Source organism: Heptranchias perlo, chromosome 6 (genome assembly GCF_035084215.1).
Source record: "Heptranchias perlo isolate sHepPer1 chromosome 6, sHepPer1.hap1, whole genome shotgun sequence".
Lineage (NCBI taxonomy): Eukaryota > Metazoa > Chordata > Chondrichthyes > Hexanchiformes > Hexanchidae > Heptranchias > Heptranchias perlo.
This window is the reverse complement of record NC_090330.1, coordinates 110,363,188-110,386,023: the sequence shown is the minus strand read 5'-3', so window position 1 is coordinate 110,386,023 and position 22,836 is coordinate 110,363,188. Positions and strand designations below refer to the sequence as shown.

At 44.0% G+C, this 22,836-nt stretch overlaps 1 protein-coding gene across 2 annotated transcripts in view; it reads left to right on the top strand.

Annotated features, from left to right (window-relative positions):
- The window catches only part of cdc16 (cell division cycle 16 homolog (S. cerevisiae)), a 69,115-nt gene that overhangs the window by 11,996 nt on the left and 34,283 nt on the right, over window positions 1–22,836 (top strand). For both annotated transcript variants that reach the window (XM_067986632.1, XM_067986633.1), the window contains 8 exons: window positions 3,176–3,316; window positions 4,682–4,841; window positions 7,336–7,430; window positions 10,273–10,406; window positions 16,561–16,640; window positions 16,965–17,014; window positions 18,062–18,135; window positions 18,915–19,040. In XM_067986632.1, coding sequence (XP_067842733.1) covers window positions 3,176–3,316; window positions 4,682–4,841; window positions 7,336–7,430; window positions 10,273–10,406; window positions 16,561–16,640; window positions 16,965–17,014; window positions 18,062–18,135; window positions 18,915–19,040 — 860 coding nt within the window. The remainder of the gene's footprint in view (window positions 1–3,175; window positions 3,317–4,681; window positions 4,842–7,335; window positions 7,431–10,272; window positions 10,407–16,560; window positions 16,641–16,964; window positions 17,015–18,061; window positions 18,136–18,914; window positions 19,041–22,836) is intronic.

The window sequence follows — 22,836 nt, the reverse complement described above, 5'->3', positions numbered from 1 at the left end:
GTCCGTTGTATGAACCAACACAATTCTAATTAATGGGTGCCAGGAGCCCATGCCCCTCTTGCTCTGCAGGGTTGCCTCCATCAGTGTGGTCAGATGCTGCAGTGTAGTGAAAGCTAGCTCTTGGCAAAAGCCTCTGACAACAGTCGGCGAATTGGCTCCACCTGGTGGCACTTTAGTGACGTTCGCCAGGTGAGCTGTGGGCCCACACGGGCTGCTGACTCATCCACCTGCACACCTCTTTTCCCCACACCTTGTATCTGCATAGTTATCCTCCAATTAAAAAGTGTGGTTTGCCAATAATGGAACTGACTTAATTCTGACACTGAAAATATGTTTTTCTATAAAATTGCCCACTGCCTGAGCTTCTGCTTACATGATGGCAAAGGAATAAGAATTTATTTTGTGTGAATTTTAAGTAATTAAGAGTATTAGCTGATTCCTGCAGCCTTCTTTGTACGGTAAGTAAGATTACCATTGGATGAAACAATAGGCAGGATATTTGAGTATCTACTTTCAGAAGTGTCAGCCGTGGTTCAGTGGGTTGCACTCGTGCCTCTGAGGTCATGGGTTCAAGTTCAACTCCAGAAACCTGGGCACGTAATCTAGACTGACACTGTCAGTGCAGTACCGAGGGAGTGCTGCATTGTCAGCGGTGCCGTCTTTCGGATGAGACGTTAAATCGAGGCCCCATCTGCTCCCTCGGGTGGACGTAAAAGATCCCTGTCCACTAGTGTCCTGGCTGATATTTATCCCTCAACCGACACCATTTAAACAGATGATCTGGTTTTTTCTCTCATTGCTGTTTGTGGGACTTTGCTGCGTGGAAATTCGCTGCTGCGTTTCCCACAAAACAACAGTGGCTACATTTCAAAACAGTACTTCATTGGCTGTAAAGCAGTCTGGGATGCCCCGAGGACATAAAATGTGCTATATAAATGTAAGTTCTTTCCTAAAATTACGATCGTAAATGCAGTTTGCCGTTACGGTGATGGGGCAGAAATACGAGGCTCTCCTGCCAGTATAGAGACTTGCTAGATGAGAGCGGGGGTTGGAGTTAGGCCCCCAGTGCTGCAGTCCCGATTCTGTGCCCAGCGCTCAGGTCTAGGGACGCTCTGTGCCAGCGGCAGAGTCTCACAACTGTCACGGCAGTGCATCCCCTGCAAATCCATTAGACAGGGGTGGTAGTTATGCTACAGTGTACTGCATTCAGTTCTGGGCACCGTACCTCAGGAAAGATATATTGGCCTTGGAGGGGGTGCAGTGCAGATTCACCAGGTTGATACTAGGGCTATAAGGGTTAAATTATGGTGACAGGTTGCATAGACTAGGCTTGTATTCCCTTGTAAGGAATTTTACAACACCAGGTTATAGTCCAACTGTTTTATTTGAAAATCACAAGCTTTCGGAGGCTTTCTCCTTCGTCAGGTGACACTCGCTCACCTGACGAAGGAGAAAGCCTCCGAAAGCTTGTGATTTTCAAATAAAACAGTGGACTATAACCTGGTGTAAAATTCCTTACATTTGTCAACCCCAGTCCATCACCGGCATCTCCACATCATGTATTCCCTTGAGTATAGAAGATTAAGGGGTGATCTAATTGAGGTGTTTAACATGATTAAAGGATTTGATAGGGTAGATAGAGAGAAACTATTTTCTCTAGTGGGGGGAGTCCAGAACAAGGGGGCATAACCTTAAAATTAGAGCTAAGATGTTCAGGGGTGATGTCAGGAAGCACTTCTTCACACAAAGGGAGTGGAAATCTGGAACTCTCTCCCCCAAAAAACTGAGATTGATAGATTTTTGTTAGGTAAGGGTATTAAGGGTTACAGAACCAAGGCGGGTAAATGGGGTTAAGAAACAGATCCGCCATGATCTAATTGAATGGTGGAACAGGCTCGAGGGGCTGAATGGCCCCCTCCTGTTCCTATGTCCAGTGAGCTCACCTCAAATTGGGAGAAAGCCCAGGGACCTGTCCATGGTTCCCCACATAGTGATTGCACAGGGTCGGCTGTGTTGTTATTGGGCAGTGCGGAATGAAGGCAAGTTGCTCCCCTACAAAAGAGAGAAACGGGCCATCCTACCAGAAGCTGGTTACAGAGCAGAATTGGCTAAAGCCTGCAAGTGGATTCTTAACTTGTCATCGGGGAATGGCTTTTGGTGGAGGGAGACGAGGGAGAGAGCTTACTTGCCAGACAGGTCTTTTGATATGAGATTATGTATGAATAGATTGACTGAAGGATTTATGCCAGTACTGTACTTCAGACACCAGATGCTTGTGACTTGCGTTAATGTCTGATTCTGAACAGCTGGGGTAACTGGGCTCAGTCTGAAATGCTGGGACATGTCATTCAAGCGTTCCCGTGCGTTTTGATTTTGCCCCATATCGAGCGTGGGGGAGAGTGAGCCCAAAAAAATTCTTTCTCCAAAAATGAAAGGTAATGCAGGCCCCGCTCTCCCAGCCTCCTGAGGTCGATGGCATGCATGCGGCCGATCGCAATTTGGAAAAGAATGTAGAGAAATGTTACAAAGATAAAGTTTGCTGAACCTTTGTGTAAAGGATTTACACATATAATTAAATAGATCCCTTATTAAAGCAGTTCCATAAATGTTCTTGGCTTATCGTATTGCAGTGTTTGGAATTTTGCAAATACAGTGGTGTAGCCTAAAATGTTATAGATAACAGAAAATGGTAGTGATTCTGAGATTCTTGCAATAATGCACTTCAGCATTCCATTCCAATCTGTGTTTTCTCTTAAAGAACTTGCTTTTATGGAGCATCTTCCCCATCCTCAGGAATTCCCAAAGCGCTTTAAGGCCAATGAATTATGTCTGAAGTGCTGTCACTGTTATGTAGGCACTTGGTTCAGCTAGTTCACGCACAGCAAGGCCCCATAAATGGCAACGAGATAACTGGCCAGTTGGTGTTGGTGGAGGGAAGCATATTGGCCAGAATACCAGAACTCCCCTGCTCCTCTTCGAACAGTGCCATGGGATCTTTTATATCCACCTCATCAGGCAGCTGGGGCCTTGGTTTAACGTCTCATCCAAAAGACGGCACCTAGTAAAGTGCAGAATTTAAAAAGCTCAGTAATATATCCCTGTATCACATTATCTACTTTGGTGACTAAAGCTACATTTAAATCTTTACCTCCTTTTATTTTTCCTGTCACAAAAGTATGCAGCCAAGGAATATCAGCAAGCACTTGACATCCTGGACATGCAGGAACCGATCAACAAGATAATACTGGAAAAGAGCAGCAAAGATGACAACAAGATCAAAGAATCGTCTATTGACTGGGGCTTGTCTCCGGCTGCAGTGAGTGTCACCGTTCAACCACGAGCTCGATAGGAAGGATATGACATGTTGACTTTGATGCCTCGTTGTCCCTCAGGATTAAAGATGCAAGCCCTCCTGACGGTTCAGCGACTATCCAATATTCATTGAGCCGTAAGCCTGAGAGGGTTTCAGGTCCGGTCCCTGGTCTGAGATGAGTAAGCGGCCCTCAAACAGGGGGCTCCAGTTACCCTCCTTGGGCTCGTGAGGGAAAAAGCATTTGGTGTTTCTGCTCCTGATCAGTGCCCAGTGATTTCCCCCCCCCCCCCCCCCCCCGCAAACTTTTGCTGGAAATGTGTATGCACCACCCCACGTATGGCTGTACCAGGGCCTTGGCCATATTCATTATCACCTACTTGGATTTGTACTCTCTTCCTCTGGCTGTACATCACATGATGTGGTTAACTTTTCCCTACTGCTGCTGCACACTGCATTCTTAGTTTCAACGAGCTCTCCACCGACACCTCCAGATCCCTGTCCTGCGATGTGTCCTGGAGCCTCTAGTTTATACTCCCACTGTTTATTCTCCTTCCCCAGTCTCATTACCTTTCATTTGTCCACATTAAGTGATATTTGCCACTCACCAGCCCAGCTTCCCAACTTATTGAGGCCCCATTCCATTTGATTTGCCTGTTCCCTGTTACTTTACCCCCTCCAATTTAGCATTTAACACAAACTTAGACAGCTCTAACATTGGCTGCAACTTAAATTATGTAACGCCTCTTAGTTTTGTAAACTAGTAACCGAAATGTACCCGTCCTCCGTTAATGGTTCCCAACTTGTAATGACAAATTAACTGCCGACTTGAATTATTTGTTTCTCTGAGATTATCTCAGTAGCTTCCTAGGTAGATCTAGTATTAAGTGTGTATAAGAGGGGACATAACAACATTCGAGCTAGGCCATTTTGGAGGGAAATCAGGAAGCACTTCTTCACACAAAAGTTAGTAGAAATCTGGAATTGTCTCTCCCAAAAGGCTGTGGATGCTAGGGGACAATTGGAGCTTTTGAGACTGAGATTGATAGATTTTCATTGGGGAAGGGTATCCAGGGCTATGGAGCTAAGGTGGGTAAATGGAGCTGAGGTACAGATGAGCCTTGATCTAATTGAATTTTGGAACAGGCTCGAGGGGCTTAATGACCTCCTCCTGTTCCTATATATTTAAGTATTTTGAAATACTTATTACTGTCAAATTTATATTGTACTGATTGTAATTTTAAAATAATTTGTACTGTTGATTGCGTAAAGCACCTGATGTAAAGGTGATTTGGTTTGATGTGCATTTATTGACTGTTTCTCGTTGAATAATATTGATTACTTTTAACCTCCTGGGATGCTTCTCGTTAGATCAAGAGCTCTATTTGCCTTTTGCGAGGGAAGATCTATGATGCTATGGACAACCGGCCCCTGGCCACTAACAGCTACAGAGAAGCATTGAAGCTTGATGTCTGTTGCTTTGAAGCGTTTGACCTTTTGACGTCACACCACATGCTGACAGCCCAGGAAGGTTTGAACAAATGTTACTTTTCTTCGGTGGCTGAAACTTACTCTGGTCAGATAGTGAGTTAATGTGAAGTTTGGTTCATTCAGTTATCTGTATTAAATTCTGCGCTTTGATCAGGCTCTGGGGCTGTCCCTCCAAGAGTTCACAAAAACCATCAACTGCTTCGAGGGCCTTTCTCAGTGCCTTTCCCTTCTCCGTGGGAGCCCTTTAGAAAAATGATTCAGTTTGATCCAACGGGATAAGGGAGGGAAACTAGCTGACCTTTGGCCGGGCGGGTGTATATCTTCCGGTCCAGCATTAAAATGAGGATAAACAGGTACCTGAAGTAATTCAAGGCAAGTGAACGGATTAAAGATTTAGCTGCTAAACGGAGCACTTTCCACTACCTAGGGGGAACCTGGGCAGGGTGCACAAAGGATCAGATACGCTTAACATACGAGAGGTAATTTCACAAGACTGCGGCACTGCCTTTGCTGGATGCGAACGCGAGGTCAGAGATGGGGCTGTAACGTTTATACGGCCGATTCTCCGACCTGTGCTCGCTGCTAACCAGACCCCGTGTCACCAGTGGAGCCTCGCTAAATCATTCCTGTTTAGTTTAGGCTTTTACAAGGTTAGCTGAAGCTTAATCTTGGAAAAGGATTTGCATCACCTTATTCCTAGCTAATTGATACAGAAATCAATAGGGTCATCGACCTGAAACGTTAATTCTGTTTCTCCCTCCGCCGATGCTGCCTGACCTGCTGAGCCTTTCCAGAATTTTCTGTTTATATTTCAGATTTCCGGCATCTGCAGTATTTTGCTTTTGTTTGAGTAAGTAATCTTTGGTCACCTGGTGATAGAATTATATGGTTTTACTCTGCCTCTTGGGTTTAAGCTTTAATAATATAAGGATATTTTATTTAGAAGTTCGGAGAGCTGTGGTGATTCAAACTTGGCAATTATCCTTTCCATTTTCAGTAACCTACCGACGTTGTTATTTAAATGCAAGTTGTTGTGGAATCATTTTGCACATAACGGAAAGTGAGAGACGAATAAGAAAAGTTGATTATAAATAGGAATAGATGAAGGGACACGATTCTACCATTTATAGCAAATGAGGAATGAATTAGAACCTGCCTGTGACATCGTTATGGAGACACTGAGTTAGATTCTCAATTTAACGCCCAGGTGTAAATCGGTTTCTAGAACGGGCGGCCGATCCGCATCATCCATTTTCCGCCCGGGCAGTGTGTTTTAAATCTACCCCATTGGGTTTGAAATTCCTCTTCTATTGAAAAACAGGAGAATGTCTGATTGTCTTCATAATGCTGATGAATTCAAAGCTGCGTGCAGCTGTTGTTTCGTTAGCAGCTTGTTAATTACAGAGAAAATTGAGTGTTCGCCTACTTATCATTAAAAGTTAAATTTCGGAGGCCCGGTGTGTCCAGTTGGTACGTCAGCGGATGTGACACTACTTCAACAAAGCACTAGTCGCAGTCAAGCTTCCTTCCTATAAAATACGGTCCACAATAAATATCATAGATAATTAGAATACTTGATTTGAATGCAGCTGCAATTTAAAAAAACAGGAAATTCTGGAATTAAAAAGCAGGTCAGTCAGCTTCTGTAAGGAGAAACGGCACTCTGGGTTAGAACTGAAAATCGTCCAAAACTCTGCTGCCTGTATCCTAACTCGCACCAAGTCCCGTTCACCCATCACCCTCTGTGCTCGCTGACCTACACCGGCTCCCGGTCCAGCAACGCCTCGAATTTCAAATTCTCACCCTTGTTTTCCAATCCCTCCACGGCCTCACCCCTCCCTATCTCTGTAAACTCCTACGACCCTCCGAGATCTCTGCGCTTCTCCAATTCTGGCCTCTTACGCATCCCTGATTTTCATCACTCCACCATTGGCGGCCGTGCCTTCAGCTGCTTAGGCCCTAAGCTCTGGAATTCCCTCCCTAAACCTCTCCGCCTCTCTCTCTTCCTTTAAGTCGCTCCTTAAATCCTACCTCTTTTGGTCACCTGTCCTAATATCTCCTTATGTGGCTCGGTGTCAAATTTTGTCTGATAATCGCTCCTGTAAAGCCCCTTGGGACGCTGTAAATGCGCTATATAAATGCAGGTGGTTGTTGTTGAAGATATTACACACCTGATGCATCAGAGCCTTTCTCTTTCCATTTATAGAGACTGACTGACCCACTGTGTGTCTCCAGCACTCCCCCCCCCCCCCCCCCCCCCCCCCCTTCAATTAAATGCAGCTAGTGTTTTTACGTTGAAAATGAGTTGTGCAGAATGTTTGATTTTTATCGGCGCTGCCATTTTCTGCTTCAGCTAACTCGAAGTGAATCGATGCTTGAGCAGTGCAGCGAGTTAAAATAAACGAATGGGCAAAGCGGAAGGAAATTTGTTGTCGCGAAGTCGAACAACGTGCAAAGGGCTACTAGTGCCGCTGAGCGGTGTGCTGGGGCTGGTTTGGCACTCTTGGTAATCACACTTTAAACTTTCTCTCCAGAAAAGGAGCTGCTTGAATCGTTACCTTTCAGCAAGCAATGCACAGAAGAAGAACGAGAATTACTGTACTTTCTGTACGAAAACAAATTGAAAAAGGTAAATGCATCATTTATTTTAATTAGTCAGAGAGGTTTTTTATGGAACATCAAAAATGCTTGAGCAGGAAAAATAGTACCCTTACCATATTTGATTCTTTTTAAAAGAATAAAATTTTATATAATATTTATAAAACATTAGTTCATCTCCCTGCACATAGGGAGTAAAGACCAAGTGTAGCCTTCAGTGAAGTGGGGTTAGAGGGTGCCCAGATGTAATTCTATCCTCATTTTAAAGTCATACAGCCTGTCCTTATTTTTATATTTCTATTATAAATTCCTGTGTCAATATTTATAATGGAAACTGCGTTTACAAACCTTTGGCGCTGTAATTACATCCTCCGGCCAGTAGTGGCGCTGCAGTGCCTCCACTGGTGGGAAGGTGTAATTACAACAACAACTTATAGAATCATAGAAGTTACAACATGGAAACAGGCCCTTCGGCCCAACATGTCCATGTCGCCCAGTTTATACCACTAAGCTAGTCCCAATTGCCTGCACTTGGCCCATATCCCTCTATACCCATCTTACCCATGTAACTGTCCAAATGCTTTTTAAAAGACAAAATTGTACCCACCTCTACTACTGCCTCTGGCAGCTCGTTCCAGACACTCACCACCCTTTGAGTGAAAAAATTGCCCCTCTGGACCCTTTTGTATCTCTCCCCTCTCACCTTAAATCTGTGCCCCCTCGTTATAGACTCCCCAACCTTTGGGAAAAGATTTTGACTATCTACCTTATCTATGCCCCTCATTATTTTATAGACTTCTATAAGATCACCCCTAAACCTCCTACTCTCCAGGGAAAAAAGTCTCAGTCTATCCAACCTCTCCCTATAAGTCAAACCATCAAGTCCCGGTAGCATCCTAGTAAATATTTTCTGCACTCTTTCTAGTTTAATAATATCCTTTCTATAATAGGGTGACCAGAACTGTACACAGTATTCCAAGTGTGGCCTTACTAATGTCTTGTACAACTTCAACAAGACATCCCAACTCCTGTATTCAATGTTCTGACCAATGAAACCAAGCATGCTGAATGCCTTCTTCACCACCCTATCCACCTGTAACTCCACTTTCAAGGAGCTATGAACCTGTACTCCTAGATCTCTTTGTTCTATAACTCTCCCCAACGCCCTACCATTAACGGAGTAGGTCCTGGCCCGATTCGATCTACCAAAATGCATCACCTCACATTTATCTAAATTAAACTCCATCTGCCATTCATCGGCCCACTGGCCCAATTTATCAAGATCCCGTTGCAATCCTAGATAACCTTCTTCACTGTCCACAATGCCACCAATCTTGGTGTCATCTGCAAACTTACTAACCATGCCTCCTAAATTCTCATCCAAATCATTAATATAAATAACAAATAACAGCGGACCCAGCACCGATCCCTGAGGCACACCGCTGGTCACAGGCCTCCAGTTTGAAAAACAACCCTCTACAACCACCCTCTGTCTTCTGTCGTCAATCCAATTTTGTATCCAATTGGCTACCTCACCTTGGATCCCGTGAGATTTAACCTTATGTAACAACTTGTATTTATATAACTTAGAGAAACATTTCAAGGCCCTTCCCAGAGACGTAATTGGACAAAAAATGGACGTTGAGCCAAAGGTGGAGATTTTAGGGGTCCAAAAGCTAGGTCAAAGAGGGTCTTAAAGGAGCAGGGGGAGACGGAGAGACGGATGGGTTTAAAGAGGAAATTCCATAGCACGAGGCCCACGAGGCTGAAGGTTACAGAGAGAGGGAGGTCAAGGCCATGAAGGGATTTAAACACCATTTTAAATTGGAGACTTTGAGGGACCAGGAGACAATGCAGGTCAGCAAGGACGCGGGTGATGAATGAGCGGGCTTGGTGCGGGATAGTTACGGGCAGCAGAGTTTTGGACGAGCTGTAGTTTACGGAGGGTGGAGAATGGGAGGCCGGGCAGGTGAGCATTGGAATAGTTGAGTCTGGAGGTGAGAACGGCATGGGTGAGGGTTTCACGGGCAGATGGGCTAAAGCAGGGACGGAGGTGGAAGTAGATGGTCATTGTGATGGAGGTGATGTGGGGTTGAAAGCTGAGATTGTCGTGCGTTATCTCTGTAGTCTTTGACAAGAGTTGATCACACCGTCCTCCTCTGACACCACTCCTCTGCTGTCGGGCTGAATGGGATTGCCCTTGCTTGGTCCCACTCTTATCTATCCAATAATAGCCAGAGCATCTCCAGCAATGGCTTCTCTTCCTGCCCCCATGTCATTACCTCGGCAATCCACCCAAGGATCTGTCCATGGCCCCTCCACTTCCTCATCTACATGCTGCTCTTTGGCAACATCATCTGAAGACATGCGGTCAGCTTCCATGTGTACGCTGACCACACCCAGCTCTACCTCTCCACTACCTGTCTTGACCCCCTTGCCCCACTGCCTCTGTTGTCAGACTGCTCAGTCTTGGATGAGCTGCAATTTCCTCCAGTTGAATATTAGAAAAACCGAAGCCGTCGCCTTCAGCCTCACCACAGATTCCGTACCCTTTCCACCGATCCCCCTCCCCTTGTACTGTCTTGAGTTGAACCAGACTGATTGCAACCTCTGCATTCTCAATGGCCATAACCAGTTTACACAAGCAGCTTCCATTGTAAACGTGGAAATAAGAATTTATAGTGGGAAATGTCGATAGACAATGTGCACAGACATAAGATTTTTAATCTCTAACAGATCCGAGCTATTTTACTCATGTAGTTCCTCCCTCCCTGGTAAACTGTAACTTGTTCTCCAGTAGCTTGAGTTCCTCGGTAATATATCATTTTATCTTTGCCTTTACGCTGCAATGTTCTTATTTTTTTTCCCAACAGTATAATAAACCAAGTGAAACGTTAATTCCTGAGTCAGTAGAAGGTCTCCAGGATAATCTAGATGTCGTAGTGTCTGTAGCAGAGAGGAATTATTACAACTGTGATTTCAAGACGTGCTACAAACTCACTTCAATGTAAGTACAGTCGGAACATCATAAAATGTTAATAAAGTACAGGAAAAAGGTGATTGTTTTAAATTAATTTACGGCATGAATGTTCAAGTGGAAAATGATTTAAAAGTAGCGCTAAAATACTTGCTTACAATTACCTCTCCCTGACGCAGCGATATTGTCCCCGTGGATCAGACCGTACGTTTATGCCTGCAACTTTACGGTGTGACTAATTCCCAACTTCAGCTATAGCAAGGTCTCAACTAGAATGGAAAAAGGACAAAGGGTCAGACTGTTCGCACACGCACGCACACACCTCTCTCATGGTTCCTAGCAGCCAGATAGAGATGCACTGACCGACGGACACCTGTGATCAGACTCCTTGCTCACCTTTCAGCTGGGTTGTTAGTAACTTGGCTAGAAGGCAGGACAAGAACCATGTCCAGCTTTTCTGAGATGAAACACTCTCTACAAGTGGCTGGGTTAGACAACTGGAAGCATTTGTTCAGTGTTGAGATGTGCCTCAGTGACTTTAGCCTCGCCAGCTACAGGACATTGATTGGAAAATGGTATCTGGCCCTAGTATCATCTTCATGGAAATATTTGGTATTATTGAAACTAGAGAGCGAGCCTTTGGCTTGGGTAGTATTCCTCCCTCTGACTCAGAAGGTTTGGGTTCGAGCCCCAGCGAGCGGAGACTGGAGCTCTGGCTCTGTATACTGGGTAGATGCCCAGTGGGGGAGCTTGCGTCCGATGGGAGTGAGTGGCCTCCCCCCATTTTAGAGGGTAGATCGGCTCTTCAGCCTTGGTTGCAGCCCACCTAGGAGAAGATAGTCTGAAGATAAAAACCATGAGGAAGGCAACGGGAAACCACCCCGTCCCTGGTGAGAGGCTCGAGAAGCTGACGTGCGAGACTTGAATTAGGACCTGCCCTCAGTCAGAACACAACGGACAGATTATTGAAGATATCGTGAAAGAATTGAGAACTGGAATTTCATAAAGGAGACTTTAACAATGTTGTTTATAGCTATTGGTACATTTTATGCCAGCTCCATCATATTGGTGTTACCCCCACCCCATTGAAAGAAAAGAAAGAAATAAATATCCCCCGCCTGTGGTCGCTGTTGTAGGAAACATGGCAACAAAATTGCGCACAGCAAGATCCTCTCTGGAGTAGGACTTGAAACTTGTAACAGGTTCAGACATGACGCCAAATGGTAATGAACATTTCATTTATCAGTAGTCAAATCAAATGTGTAAAAGTACCCAATATTAAAGACAGTAATAATAGAGATTAAAACAATATTAACCCGTTCGATTTGTGGGCAGAGGTTGTAATTAGGTTAGTGCTGTGATCATTCCGAGTTCTCTGACCGCTTGGAAGACGTCTCTGGATCCGCTGCACTGAGCTCAGGAGACATTGGGTTTTTATGGCCCCCCACCCCACCCAGCTAGTTGTTGTTCATAAGACCCTATAGATTAACAAAGTTGTTTTTCAAAGAATTCAAGATGGTTAGCTTATTTTAGCATTGTTTCAATGTGGTAACTCATGCTGGAAATAAGAATTGGGGTTGTATTCTCTAGAGTTTCGAAGGTTAAGGGGTGATCTGATCAAAGTTTATAAGATATTAAGGGGAACGGATAGGGTGGATAGAGAGAAACTATTTCCGCTGGTTGGGGATTCTAGGAGTAGGGGGCACAGTCTAAAAATTAGAGCCAGACCTTTCAGGAGCGAGATTAGAAAACATTTCTACACACAAAAGGGTGGTAGAAGTTTGGAACTCTCTTCCGCATACCAGCTCAATTGCTAAATTTAGATCTGAGATAGATAGCTTTTTGGCAACCAAAGGTATTAAGGGATATGGGCCAAAGGCAGGTATATGGAGTTAGATCACAGATCAGCCATGATCTTATCAAATGGCGGAGCAGGCACGAGAGGCTGAATGGCCTGCTCCTGTTCCTATGTTCCTATTAGGTTGCAACAGGATCGAATTCCGCAGTGATGTCTGTTGTTATCACTACCTTTAGACTGTTGTTCCACATTTTGGGTCATTGTTCCCCTTTTAACCACACACCTGCCTTGCCTCGCCGCAGGGTGATAAAGTTCAGACATTATTCAACGGTGAATATGTTTCAGTTCAGCAAAATAGACAACTTACTCAACAACAGCTTGCATTGATATAGCGCCTTTAATGTAGTTAAAACATCCCAAGGCGCACCAGTTTGCACTCAGCAAACCAAGCAATACAGCTTGCAGAACACGATGGTTAAAAGCGTTAAGAGAAAGATCTCAATTTGTCCCTATTCCCAACACTCGTACAGACTTGAACCCACAACCTTCTGACTCCGAGGCGAGAGTGCGACCCACTGAGAGCCACGGCTGACACCTGCCTTAAGTAAAGCTGAAGAATATTCATGCTTGTTTGAAGAGCAATCGCCAGTACACTGGGTTAAGGATGTCACGGAGCGGCTGCAGGGCATTCTGGAGGGGGAGGGTGAACAGCCAGTAGTCGTGGTCCATATTGGTACCAACGACATAGGTAAAAAAAAGGGATGAGGTCCTGCAAGGTGAATTTAAGGAGTGAGGAGATAAATTAAAAAGCAGGACTTCAAAGGTAGTGATCTCAGGATTACTACCGGTGCCACGTGCTAGTGAGTATAGGAACAGGAGAATAGACAGGATGAATGCGTGGCTGCAGGGATGGTGTAGGAGGGAGGGATTTAGATTCCTGGGACATTGGGACCGGTTCTGGGGGAGGTGGGACCTGTACAAGCGGGACGGGTTACACCCGAGCAGGACCGGGACCAATGTCCTCGCGGGGGTGTTTGCTGGTGCTGTTGGGGAAGGTTTAAACTAGAGTGGCAGGGGAATGGGAACCTGAGCGGGGAGTCAGAAGGGAATAAAGTTGAGAGCAGCAAGAGAGGGGAAGACCCAGGGGAAATCTACAATACAAATAGTACAAACAGTTGTTCAAGAACAAGAGAAAGGGAAAAGCGTAGAGCAGCAGAAAGAAAGTGTACTTTAGGCACGAGAGATAAAATAAAAACTAGAAAGTGTAAGGCGATTAACCCAGCATCAAAGCCGTGGCAGGGGGTTGGGAACCTGAGCAGGGAGACAGGGGAAAGCGTGTCAGGAAGGGTCAGAAGGTATGGAGTAAAAGGTAAAGTGTTTAAAAAAGGAAAAAGCAGGAACTAAGTTTCACAAAACATATTTGAAAGTTCTTTATCTGAATGCACGTAGCATTCGTAACAAAATGGACGAGTTAACGGCACAAATAACTACGTATGGGTATGATCTTGTGGCCATTACAGAAACATGGCTACAGGGTGACAACGACTGGGAATTAAATATGCCAGGGTATTTAACAATCAGGAAGGACAGGCAGGAAGGAAGGGGAGGTGGGGTGGCTATGTTAATAAAGGAAGGAATCACTGTAATACAGAGAAATGATATTGGGACAAAGGATCAGGATAATGAAACCGTTTGGGTAGAGATAAGGAATAATAAGGGAGAAAAAACACTAGTGGGCGTAGTATATAGGCCTCCTAATAGTTGCAACTCTGCTGGAAGAAGTATTAATCAGGAAATAGTCGGGGCATGTAATAAGGGAACAGCTATAATTATGGGGGATTTTAACTATCATATTAACTGGACAAATCAAATTGGGCAGGGCAGCCTTGAGGAAGAGTTTATTGAGTGTATTAGGGATGGATTTCTTGAGCAGTATGTAACTGATCCTACAAGGGGGCAAGCAACCTTGGACCTGGTCCTGTGTAATGAGCCAGGATTAATTAATTAATGTCCTAGTTAAGGATCCCCTTGGAATGAGTGACCATAACATGGTCACATTCCATATCCATTTAGAGGGTGAGAAGGTTGGTTCTCAAACAAGCGTACTGAGCTTGAATAAAGGAGACTATGATGGTATGAGAGCGGAATTGATTAAAGTGGACTGGGAAAATAGATCAAAGGGTGAGACGGTACATGAGCAGTGGTATTCATTCAAGGAGTTATTTTACAACTTTCAAAAAAAATATACTCCACTGAGGAAAATAGGGTGTAAAAGAAATGACAGCCATCCGTGGCTAAGTAAAGAAATCAAGGATAGTATCCGACTAAAAACAAGGACATATAAGGTAGCCAAACTTAATGGGAGGATAGAAGATTGGGAAGTCTTCAAAAGACAGCAAAAAGTAATGAAAGGATTGATTAAGAAAGGGAAGATAGATTATGAAAATAAATTAACAAAAAATATAAAAACAGATAGCAAGAGTTTCTACAGTTATATAAAAAGAAAAAGGGTGGCTAAGGCAAACGTAGGTCCCTTAGAGGATGAGACCGGGAAATTAATGGTGGGAAACATGGAGATGGCAAAAATGCTGAACAAATATTTTGTTTCAGTCTTTACGGTAGAGGACACTAAGAATATCCCAACACTGGACAAACAGGGGGCTCTAGCGGGGGAGGAGCTAAATACGATTAAAATCACTAAGGAATTGGTACTCAGTAAATTAATGGGACTCAAGGCGGATAAATCCCCTGGACCTGATGGCTTGCATCCTAGGGTCTTGAGGGAAGTGGCAGTAGGGATTGTGGATGCTTTGGTAATAATTTTCCAAAATTCTCTGGACTCGGCAAAGGTCCCGGCAGATTGGAAAACTGCTAATCTAACACCCTTATTTAAAAAGGGTAGTAGGCAGAAGGCTGGAAATTATAGACCAGTTAGCCTAACATCTGTGGTGGGTAAAATTTTGGAGTCTATTATTAAGGAGACAGTAGCGGAACATTTGGATAAACATAATTTAATAGGACAAAGTCAGCATGGCTTTACAAAGGGGAAGTCATGTCTGACAAATTTGCTTGAGTTCTTTGAGGATATAACATACAGAGTGGATAAAGGGGAACCAGTGGATGTAGTGTATTTAGACTTCCAGAAGGCATTCGACAAGGTGCCACATAAAAGATTATTGCTCAAGATAAAGAATCACTGGATTGGGGGTAATATTCTGGCATGGGTGGAGGATTGGTTATCTAACAGGAAGCAGAGAGTTGGGATAAATGGTACATTCTCGGACTGGCAACCAGTAGCCAGTGGTGTTCCGCAGGGGTCGGTGCTGGGTCCCCAACTCTTTACAATCTATATTAACGATTTGGAGGAGGGGACCGAGTGTAACATATCAAAGTTTGCAGATGATACAAAGATGGGAGGGAAAGTAGAGAGTGAGGAGGACATAAAAAACCTACAAGGGGATATAGACAGGCTGGGTGAGTGGGCGGAGATTTGGCAGATGCAATACAATATTGGAAAATGTGAGGTTATGCACTTTGGCAGGAAAAATCAGAGAACAAGTTATTATCTTAATGGTGAGAAACTGGAAAGTACTGCAATACAAAGGGATCTGGGGGTCCTAGTGCAAGAAAATCAAAAAGTTAGTATGCAGGTGCAGCAGGTGATCAAGAAGGCCAACAGAATGTTGGCTTTTATTGCTCGGGGGATAGAATATAAAAACAGGGAGGTATTGCTGCAGTTATATGAGGTATTGGTGAGACCGCACCTGGAATACTGCATACAGTTTTGGTGTCCGTACTTCAGAAAAGACATACTTGCTCTCGAGGCAGTACAAAGAAGGTTCACTCGGTTAATCCCGGGGATGAGGGGGCGGACATATGAGGAGAGGTTGAGTAGATTGGGACTCTACTCGTTGGAGTTCAGAAGAATGAGAGGCGATCTTATTGAAACATATAAGATTGTGAAGGGGCTTGATCGGGTGGATGCGGTAAGGGTGTATCCAAGGATGGGTGAAACTAGAATGAGGGAGCATAATCTTAGAATAAGGGGCTGCTCTTTCAAAACTGAGATGAGGAGAAACTTCTTCACTCAGAGGGTAGTAGGTCTGTGGAATTTGCTGCCCCAGGAAGCTGTGGAAGCTACATCATCAAATAAATTTAAAACAGAAATAGACAGTTTCCTAGAAGTAAAGGGAATTAGGGGTTACGGGGAGCGGGCAGGAAATTGGACATGAATTTAGATTTGAGGTTAGGATCAGATCAGCCATGATCTTATTGAATGGCGGAGCAGGCTCGAGGGGCCGATTGGCCTACTCCTGCTCCTATTTCTTATGTTCTTAATTTCCAAAGTGAGATGTAACGTTTGTTTTGCTTTACGTTTTTTGACAGGGTGATGAATAAAGATCCTTACCATGCAGTACTCCTCCCAGTGCACATCGGAACATTGGTGGAATTAAGCAAAGCAAATGGTAGGAACTGAATGAACGCTTTTATTCTGAAATTCATTTCTTTTCCCTAATTTAACTTAAATTGAACCCAAAATCCCACCACAGTCTCACCCCCACCCATATCTACAGTCTTGTGTCCCGCTCTGGGCCCTCTGGTTCTCTGGCTCTGGCCCTCCACCTCCCCAAACCGGTGGCAATTCTTGTTGAAAATCAGCTTTTACTTTAGAATGATCCTTGAATGTTCCGTGTAAACTTGTTTCATTCTGAGTCCATCTCTCTGTAATTGTCTCACTGATGGTTTCTCTGGTTGTAAAATAAAACTTGTGATTCTTTTTCAATTTTCAGAACTGTTCTACCTTGCGCACAAGTTGGTGGATTTATATCCTAATAATCCAGTAAGTAGCTAAAGTCCAACATAATTATTCCTTTATCTTTTTGGTTCTCTCCACCAGAAAACACCGGTTGATTTTCCCCCTTCCTAATCTAGGAGCACAGAGATCAGTTGAGGCCCTGCCACCATCCTAGTAGACATTAGCCAACTGAGCACAGACCAGGGATCAAATCGAAGAACACAAGGAATAGGAGCAGGAGTAGGCCATACGGCCCCTCGAGCCTGCTCCGCCATTCAATCAGATCATGGCTGATCTTTGACTTCAACTCCACTTTCCCGCCCTATCCCCATATCCCTTGATTTCCCCTAGAGTCCAAAAATCTATCTATCTCAGCCTTGAATATATTCAACGACTGAGCATCCACAGCCCTCTGGGGTAGAGAATTCCAAAGATTCACAACCCTCTGAGTGAAGAAATTCCTCCTTATCTCAGTCTTAAATGGCCGACCCCTTATCCTGCGACTGTGCCCCCTAGTTCTAGACTCTCCAGCCAGAGGAAACAACCTAGGAATATAGGAACAGGAGTAGGCCATTCAGCCCCTCGAGCCTGCTCTGCCATTTGATCATGGCTGATCTGTGATCAACCTCTCAGCATCTGCCTTATGAAGTCCCCTCAGAATCTTGTGTGTTTCAATGAGATCACCTCTCATTCTTCTAAACTCCAGAGAGTATAGACCTCATTTTACTCAATCTCTCCTCATAGGACAACCCTCTCATCCCAGGAATGCTCACCTACTGACTGGTTGAGACTTTGTGCAATCCCATTGCATGTGTTTTCAGATACATGGAATTTACAGCACAGAAACAGGCCATACGGCCCAACGGGTCTATGCCGGTGTTTATGCTCCACACGAGCCTCCTCCCACCCTACTTCATCTCACCCTATCAGGAAATCCTTCTATTCCTTTCTCCCTTAAATCCATCTATGCTTTTTGCCTCAACTACTCCTTGTGGTAGCGAGTTTCACACTCTGGGCAAAGAAGTTTCAGCTGCGGTATGTTTAATATAAAACATCACTTGCCCGGTACTGATGGTTGTGATCTCTACACAGGTGTCTTGGTTTGCTGTGGGCTGTTATTACCTCATGGTTGGCCACAAAAATGAACATGCTAGAAGATATCTCAGGTGAGAACATAACCAGTGTTTCATGAGTTATTGGGTCACTGTGGATGTTTTACGTGTAAATCTATTTTTCTTGTTTATTCTTTACTTTGTTCTTGTTTTGAATTTTGTGTTTTTAAAATTGTTTGCACTTTGCTGATATTCCATTGTACAGTTAAGGGTACATTCATATAAATATTTTATGATGTCATTGTTGTTTACGTGTACATTCCCATAATAAAATTAGAGCCAGGCCGTTCAGGAGTGAAATCAGGAAGTACTTTTTCACACAAAGGGTAGTGGAAATCTGGAAAACATTTCCCCCCACCCCAAAAAGCTCTGGATGCTGGGGATCAATCAAAATTTTCAAGACTAAGATTGAAAGATTTTTTTTTTTGGGTAAGGGTATCAAGAGATATGGAGTAACGGCAGGTATATGGAGTTGAGGTATAGATCAGCCATGATCTAATTGAATGATGGAACAGGCTCAAGGGGCTGAATGGCCTCCTCCTGTCCTTATGTTCCGTACATGGGACACGCAGTGACTTCAGACTGTTTGAACTTAATTGCATCATAGAATTTTACAGAACAGAACGAGGCCAGGTCTGTGCTGGCTCTCTGAAGAGTCTATCCCATTCCTCCACTCTTTTTTACATTTGAAAAAAAAAATTCTTCTAACCTCTTCCTCCTGTTCTGATGATAATCTAAAACCTAGTTTCCCTTCTGACCTATACAACAACTCCTGTTAATTGGGAAGGATTCTGTCGGCTTGTTTTTCTAATTGACATTGTTTAACCTTTCAGTAAAGCCACAACCCTTGAGCGAACCTATGGGCCGGCATGGATCGCCTATGGCCATTCTTTTGCAGTGGAAGGTGAACATGACCAGGCTATGGCTGCCTACTTCACAGCAGCACAGCTAATGAAAGGGTAGGTATTGCCTCTCCGTTGGAATCGTCAGTAAATCTTTTAACGCAAGCTAAATGATTGTTCACCTCACTGGTGATCTCCATCAAACTTTTGGATTTTAAAACAGCATCGTTGGTTTTTGCTCTGCAGTTCTTGGTTTCAAACCGTGCTTGCTGACATCATCCTCAAACATGGTCTTCAGAACTGATTTCAGCAACCCTACTCTTCACCCTTCTGTTCTCTTCAACTGACACCCCATTTCCAACCTTCCAACCAGCGTCAGCTTGGCTCAGTTAGTCGCACTCTCTCCTCTGAGTCAGAAGATACGGGTACAAGTCCCACTCTAGGATTTGAGCATATAATCTAGGCTGACACTTCAGTGTCATACTGAGGGAGTGCTGCGCTGTCGGAGGTGCCGTCTTTCAGATGAGACATTAAACTCTGTCTTCCTGGACAGGTGTAAAAGATCTCGTGACACCGTTCGAAGAGGAGTGGAAAGTTCTTCCAGTCCCCTGGGCACCATTCCTCTCTCGACCAACACAATCAAAAACTGATTAGCTGATCATTTATTCACTTGCTGTTTGTGAGATCTTGCTGTGAGCAGATTGGCTGCTGCACATGCCTACTTAACAACCGTGACTGTACTTCAAAAGTAATACATTGGTTGTAAAGTGCCTTGGGACATTCCTGAAACATTTTTTGGCAGGTAGACCCCTGCACTCCCTGAAATGGCATTATGCCCAGCAGTACTCATCTACATTTTTAAGATTTGTTCATCCAAGTATTTGTTCAGGAACAACAACAACTTGCATTTATGTAGCGCCTTTAACATTGTAAAACGTCCCAAGGTGCTTCTCAGGAGCGATTATCAAACAAAATTTGATATCGAGCCACGTAAGGAGATATTAGGACAGGTGACCAGAAGGTTGGTCAAAGAGGTAGGTTTTAAGGAGCGTCTTAAAGGTGGAGAGAGAGGTAGAGAGGTTTAGGGAGGGAATTCCAGAGCTTAGGGTCCAGGCAGCTGAAGGCACGGCCGCCGATGGTGGAATGATGAAAATGGGGATGTGCAAGAGGCCAGAATTGGAGGAGCGCAGAGATCTCGGAGGTTTGTGGGGCTGGAGGAGGTTACAGAGATAGGGAGGGGTGAGGCTATGGAGGGATTTGAACACAAGGATGAGAATTTTAAAATCAAGGTCTTCCCGGATCGGGAGCCAATGTAGGTCAGCGAAAGCAGGGGTGATGGGTGAACGGGACTTGGTGCGAGTTAGGTTACGGGCAGCAGAGTTTTGGATGAGCTCAAGTTTATGGAGGGTGGAAGATGGGTGGCCGGCCAGGAGTGCATTGGAATAGTGCAAGAAGAACGGAATGTTTAAAAGTAAATGACTTGCGAGTTAAACCAGTTGATTTCAGTTATCATTTGTCTTATAAGACCATAAGAGATAGGAGCAGGAGTAGGCCATTCGGCCCCTCAAGCCTGCTCTGCCATTTAATAAGATCATGGCTGATCTGATTTTTACCTCCCCTCCACTTTCCCGCTCTTTCCCCATATCCTTTGACTCCCTTGCTGATCAAAAATTTGTCTAACTCAGCCTTGAATGTTATTCAATGACTCAGCCTCCACAGCTTTTTGGGGTAAAGAATTCCCAAGATTCACGACCCTCTGGGAGAAGAAATTCCTCTTCATTTCCGTCTTAAACGGGCAACCCCTTATTCTGCGACTATGCCCCCTAGTTTTAGATTCCCCCATGAGGGGTAACATCCTCTCAGCATCTACCCTATCGAGTCCCCTCAGAATCTTGTATATTTCAATAAGATCTCCTCTCATTCTTCTAAACTCCAATGAGTATAGACCCAACCTGTTCAATCTTTCCTCATTAGACAACCCTTCCATATCCAGAATCAACCTAGTGAACCTTCTCTGAACTGCCTCCAATGTAAGTATGTCCTTCCTTAAGTAAGGGCACCAGAACTGTATGCAGTACTCCAGGTGTGGTCTCACCAGCACCCTGTACAGTTGTAGCATGACTTCCCTGCTTTTATACTCCATCCCCCTAGAAATAAAGACCAATATTTCATTTGCCTTCCGGATTACCTGCTGCACCTGTATGTTGACTTTGTGTTTCATGTACGAGAACACCCAGATCCCTCTGTACCGCAGCATTTTGTAATATTTCTCTGTTCAAATAATATTTTGCTTTTTTTATTTTTCTTCCCAAAGTGGATGGCTTCACATTTTCCCACATTATATTCCATCTGCTAAATTTGTGCCCATTCGCTTAACCTGTCAATATCCCTTTGCAGACACTTTGTGTCCTCATCACAACTTGCTTTTCCACCTATCTTTGTATCATCAGCAAATTTGGCCACAAGACACTCTGTTCCTTCATCCAAGTCATTGATATATATTGTAAATAGTTGAGGCCCCAGCACTGATCCCTGCGGCACCCCACTAGTTACAGATTGCCATTTTGAAAATTACCCTTTTATCCCGACTCTTTGTTTTCTGTTAGTTAGCCAATCCTCTATCCATGCCAGTATATTACCCCCCAACACCATGAGCTCTTATCTTGTGCAGTAATCTTTTATGTGGCACCTTATCGAATGCCTTTTGGAAAACCAAATATACTGCATCCATTGGTTCCCCTTTATCCACCCTGCCCGTTACTTCCTCAAAGAACTCTAATAAATGTGTCAGACATGATTTCCCCTTCATAAAACCATGTTGACTCTCCTTGATTGTATTATGAGACTCCAAATGTCCTGCTACTACTTCCTTAATAATGGATTCTATCATTTTCCCAATGACAGATGTTAGGCTAACTGGTCTATAGTTACCTGCTTTCTGTCTCACTCCCTTCTTGAATAGGTGTGTTATGTTTGCGGTTTTCCAATCCGCTGGGACCTTTCCAGAATCTAGTGAATTCTGGAATATTACAACCAATGCACCCACTATCTCTGTAGCCACTTCCTTTAAGACCCTCGGATGCAAGCCATCAGGTCCAGGGGACTTGTCGGCCTGTAGACCCATTAGTTTACCTAGTACTTTTTCTCTAGTGATAGTGATTGTTTTTAGTTCCTCCCTCCCCTTTGCCCCTTGATTTTCTACTATTATTGGTATGTTATTAGTGTCTTCTACTGTGAAGACAGATACAAAATATCTGTTCAATTCCTCTGCCATTTCCTTGTTTTCCATTATTATTTCCCCAGTCTCATCCTCTAAGGGGCCAATGTTTACTTTAGCTACCCTCTTCCTTTTTATATACTTGTAGAAGCTTTTCCTGTCGGTTTTTATATTTCTTTCTTAACCTGAACGTCTCAATTCTTTTTTTAATTCCATAAACCTGTGTGCCCGGGGGTTAGTCTTTGTGTGAATAAAGCAAGGTTTGATTTGCAGGTATTTCTGTGCAGTGTCCATAACGCCCGTTGTTTTCGCTGATTCTGATTTTATTTATACCCCTGACAAAAGGGCTGCAGTGTTAGAGAGATTTTTTATTCTAAAAACAGAAAATGCTGCAGGAGCTCAGCATGTCAGGCAGCATCTGTGCAGAAAGAAACAGAGTTAACGTTTCAGGTCGAAGACCTTTCGTCAGAACTGGAAAATGTTAAAGTCTTTAAGCAAATACAGAGCTTGGGAAAGCTGGGGGTGGGGGAGGGAGGGAGGAGAGGAAAGAACAAAAAGGATGGCCTGTGATAGGGTAGAGGGCAAGAGTGATTAAATGACAAAAGGGATGATGGTGCAAGGCAAGGAAGGTGTTATTGGCACAGGTTAAGAAACAAAAGACTGGTCTAGAGTAGCTGCAATGACAACAGCAGAACC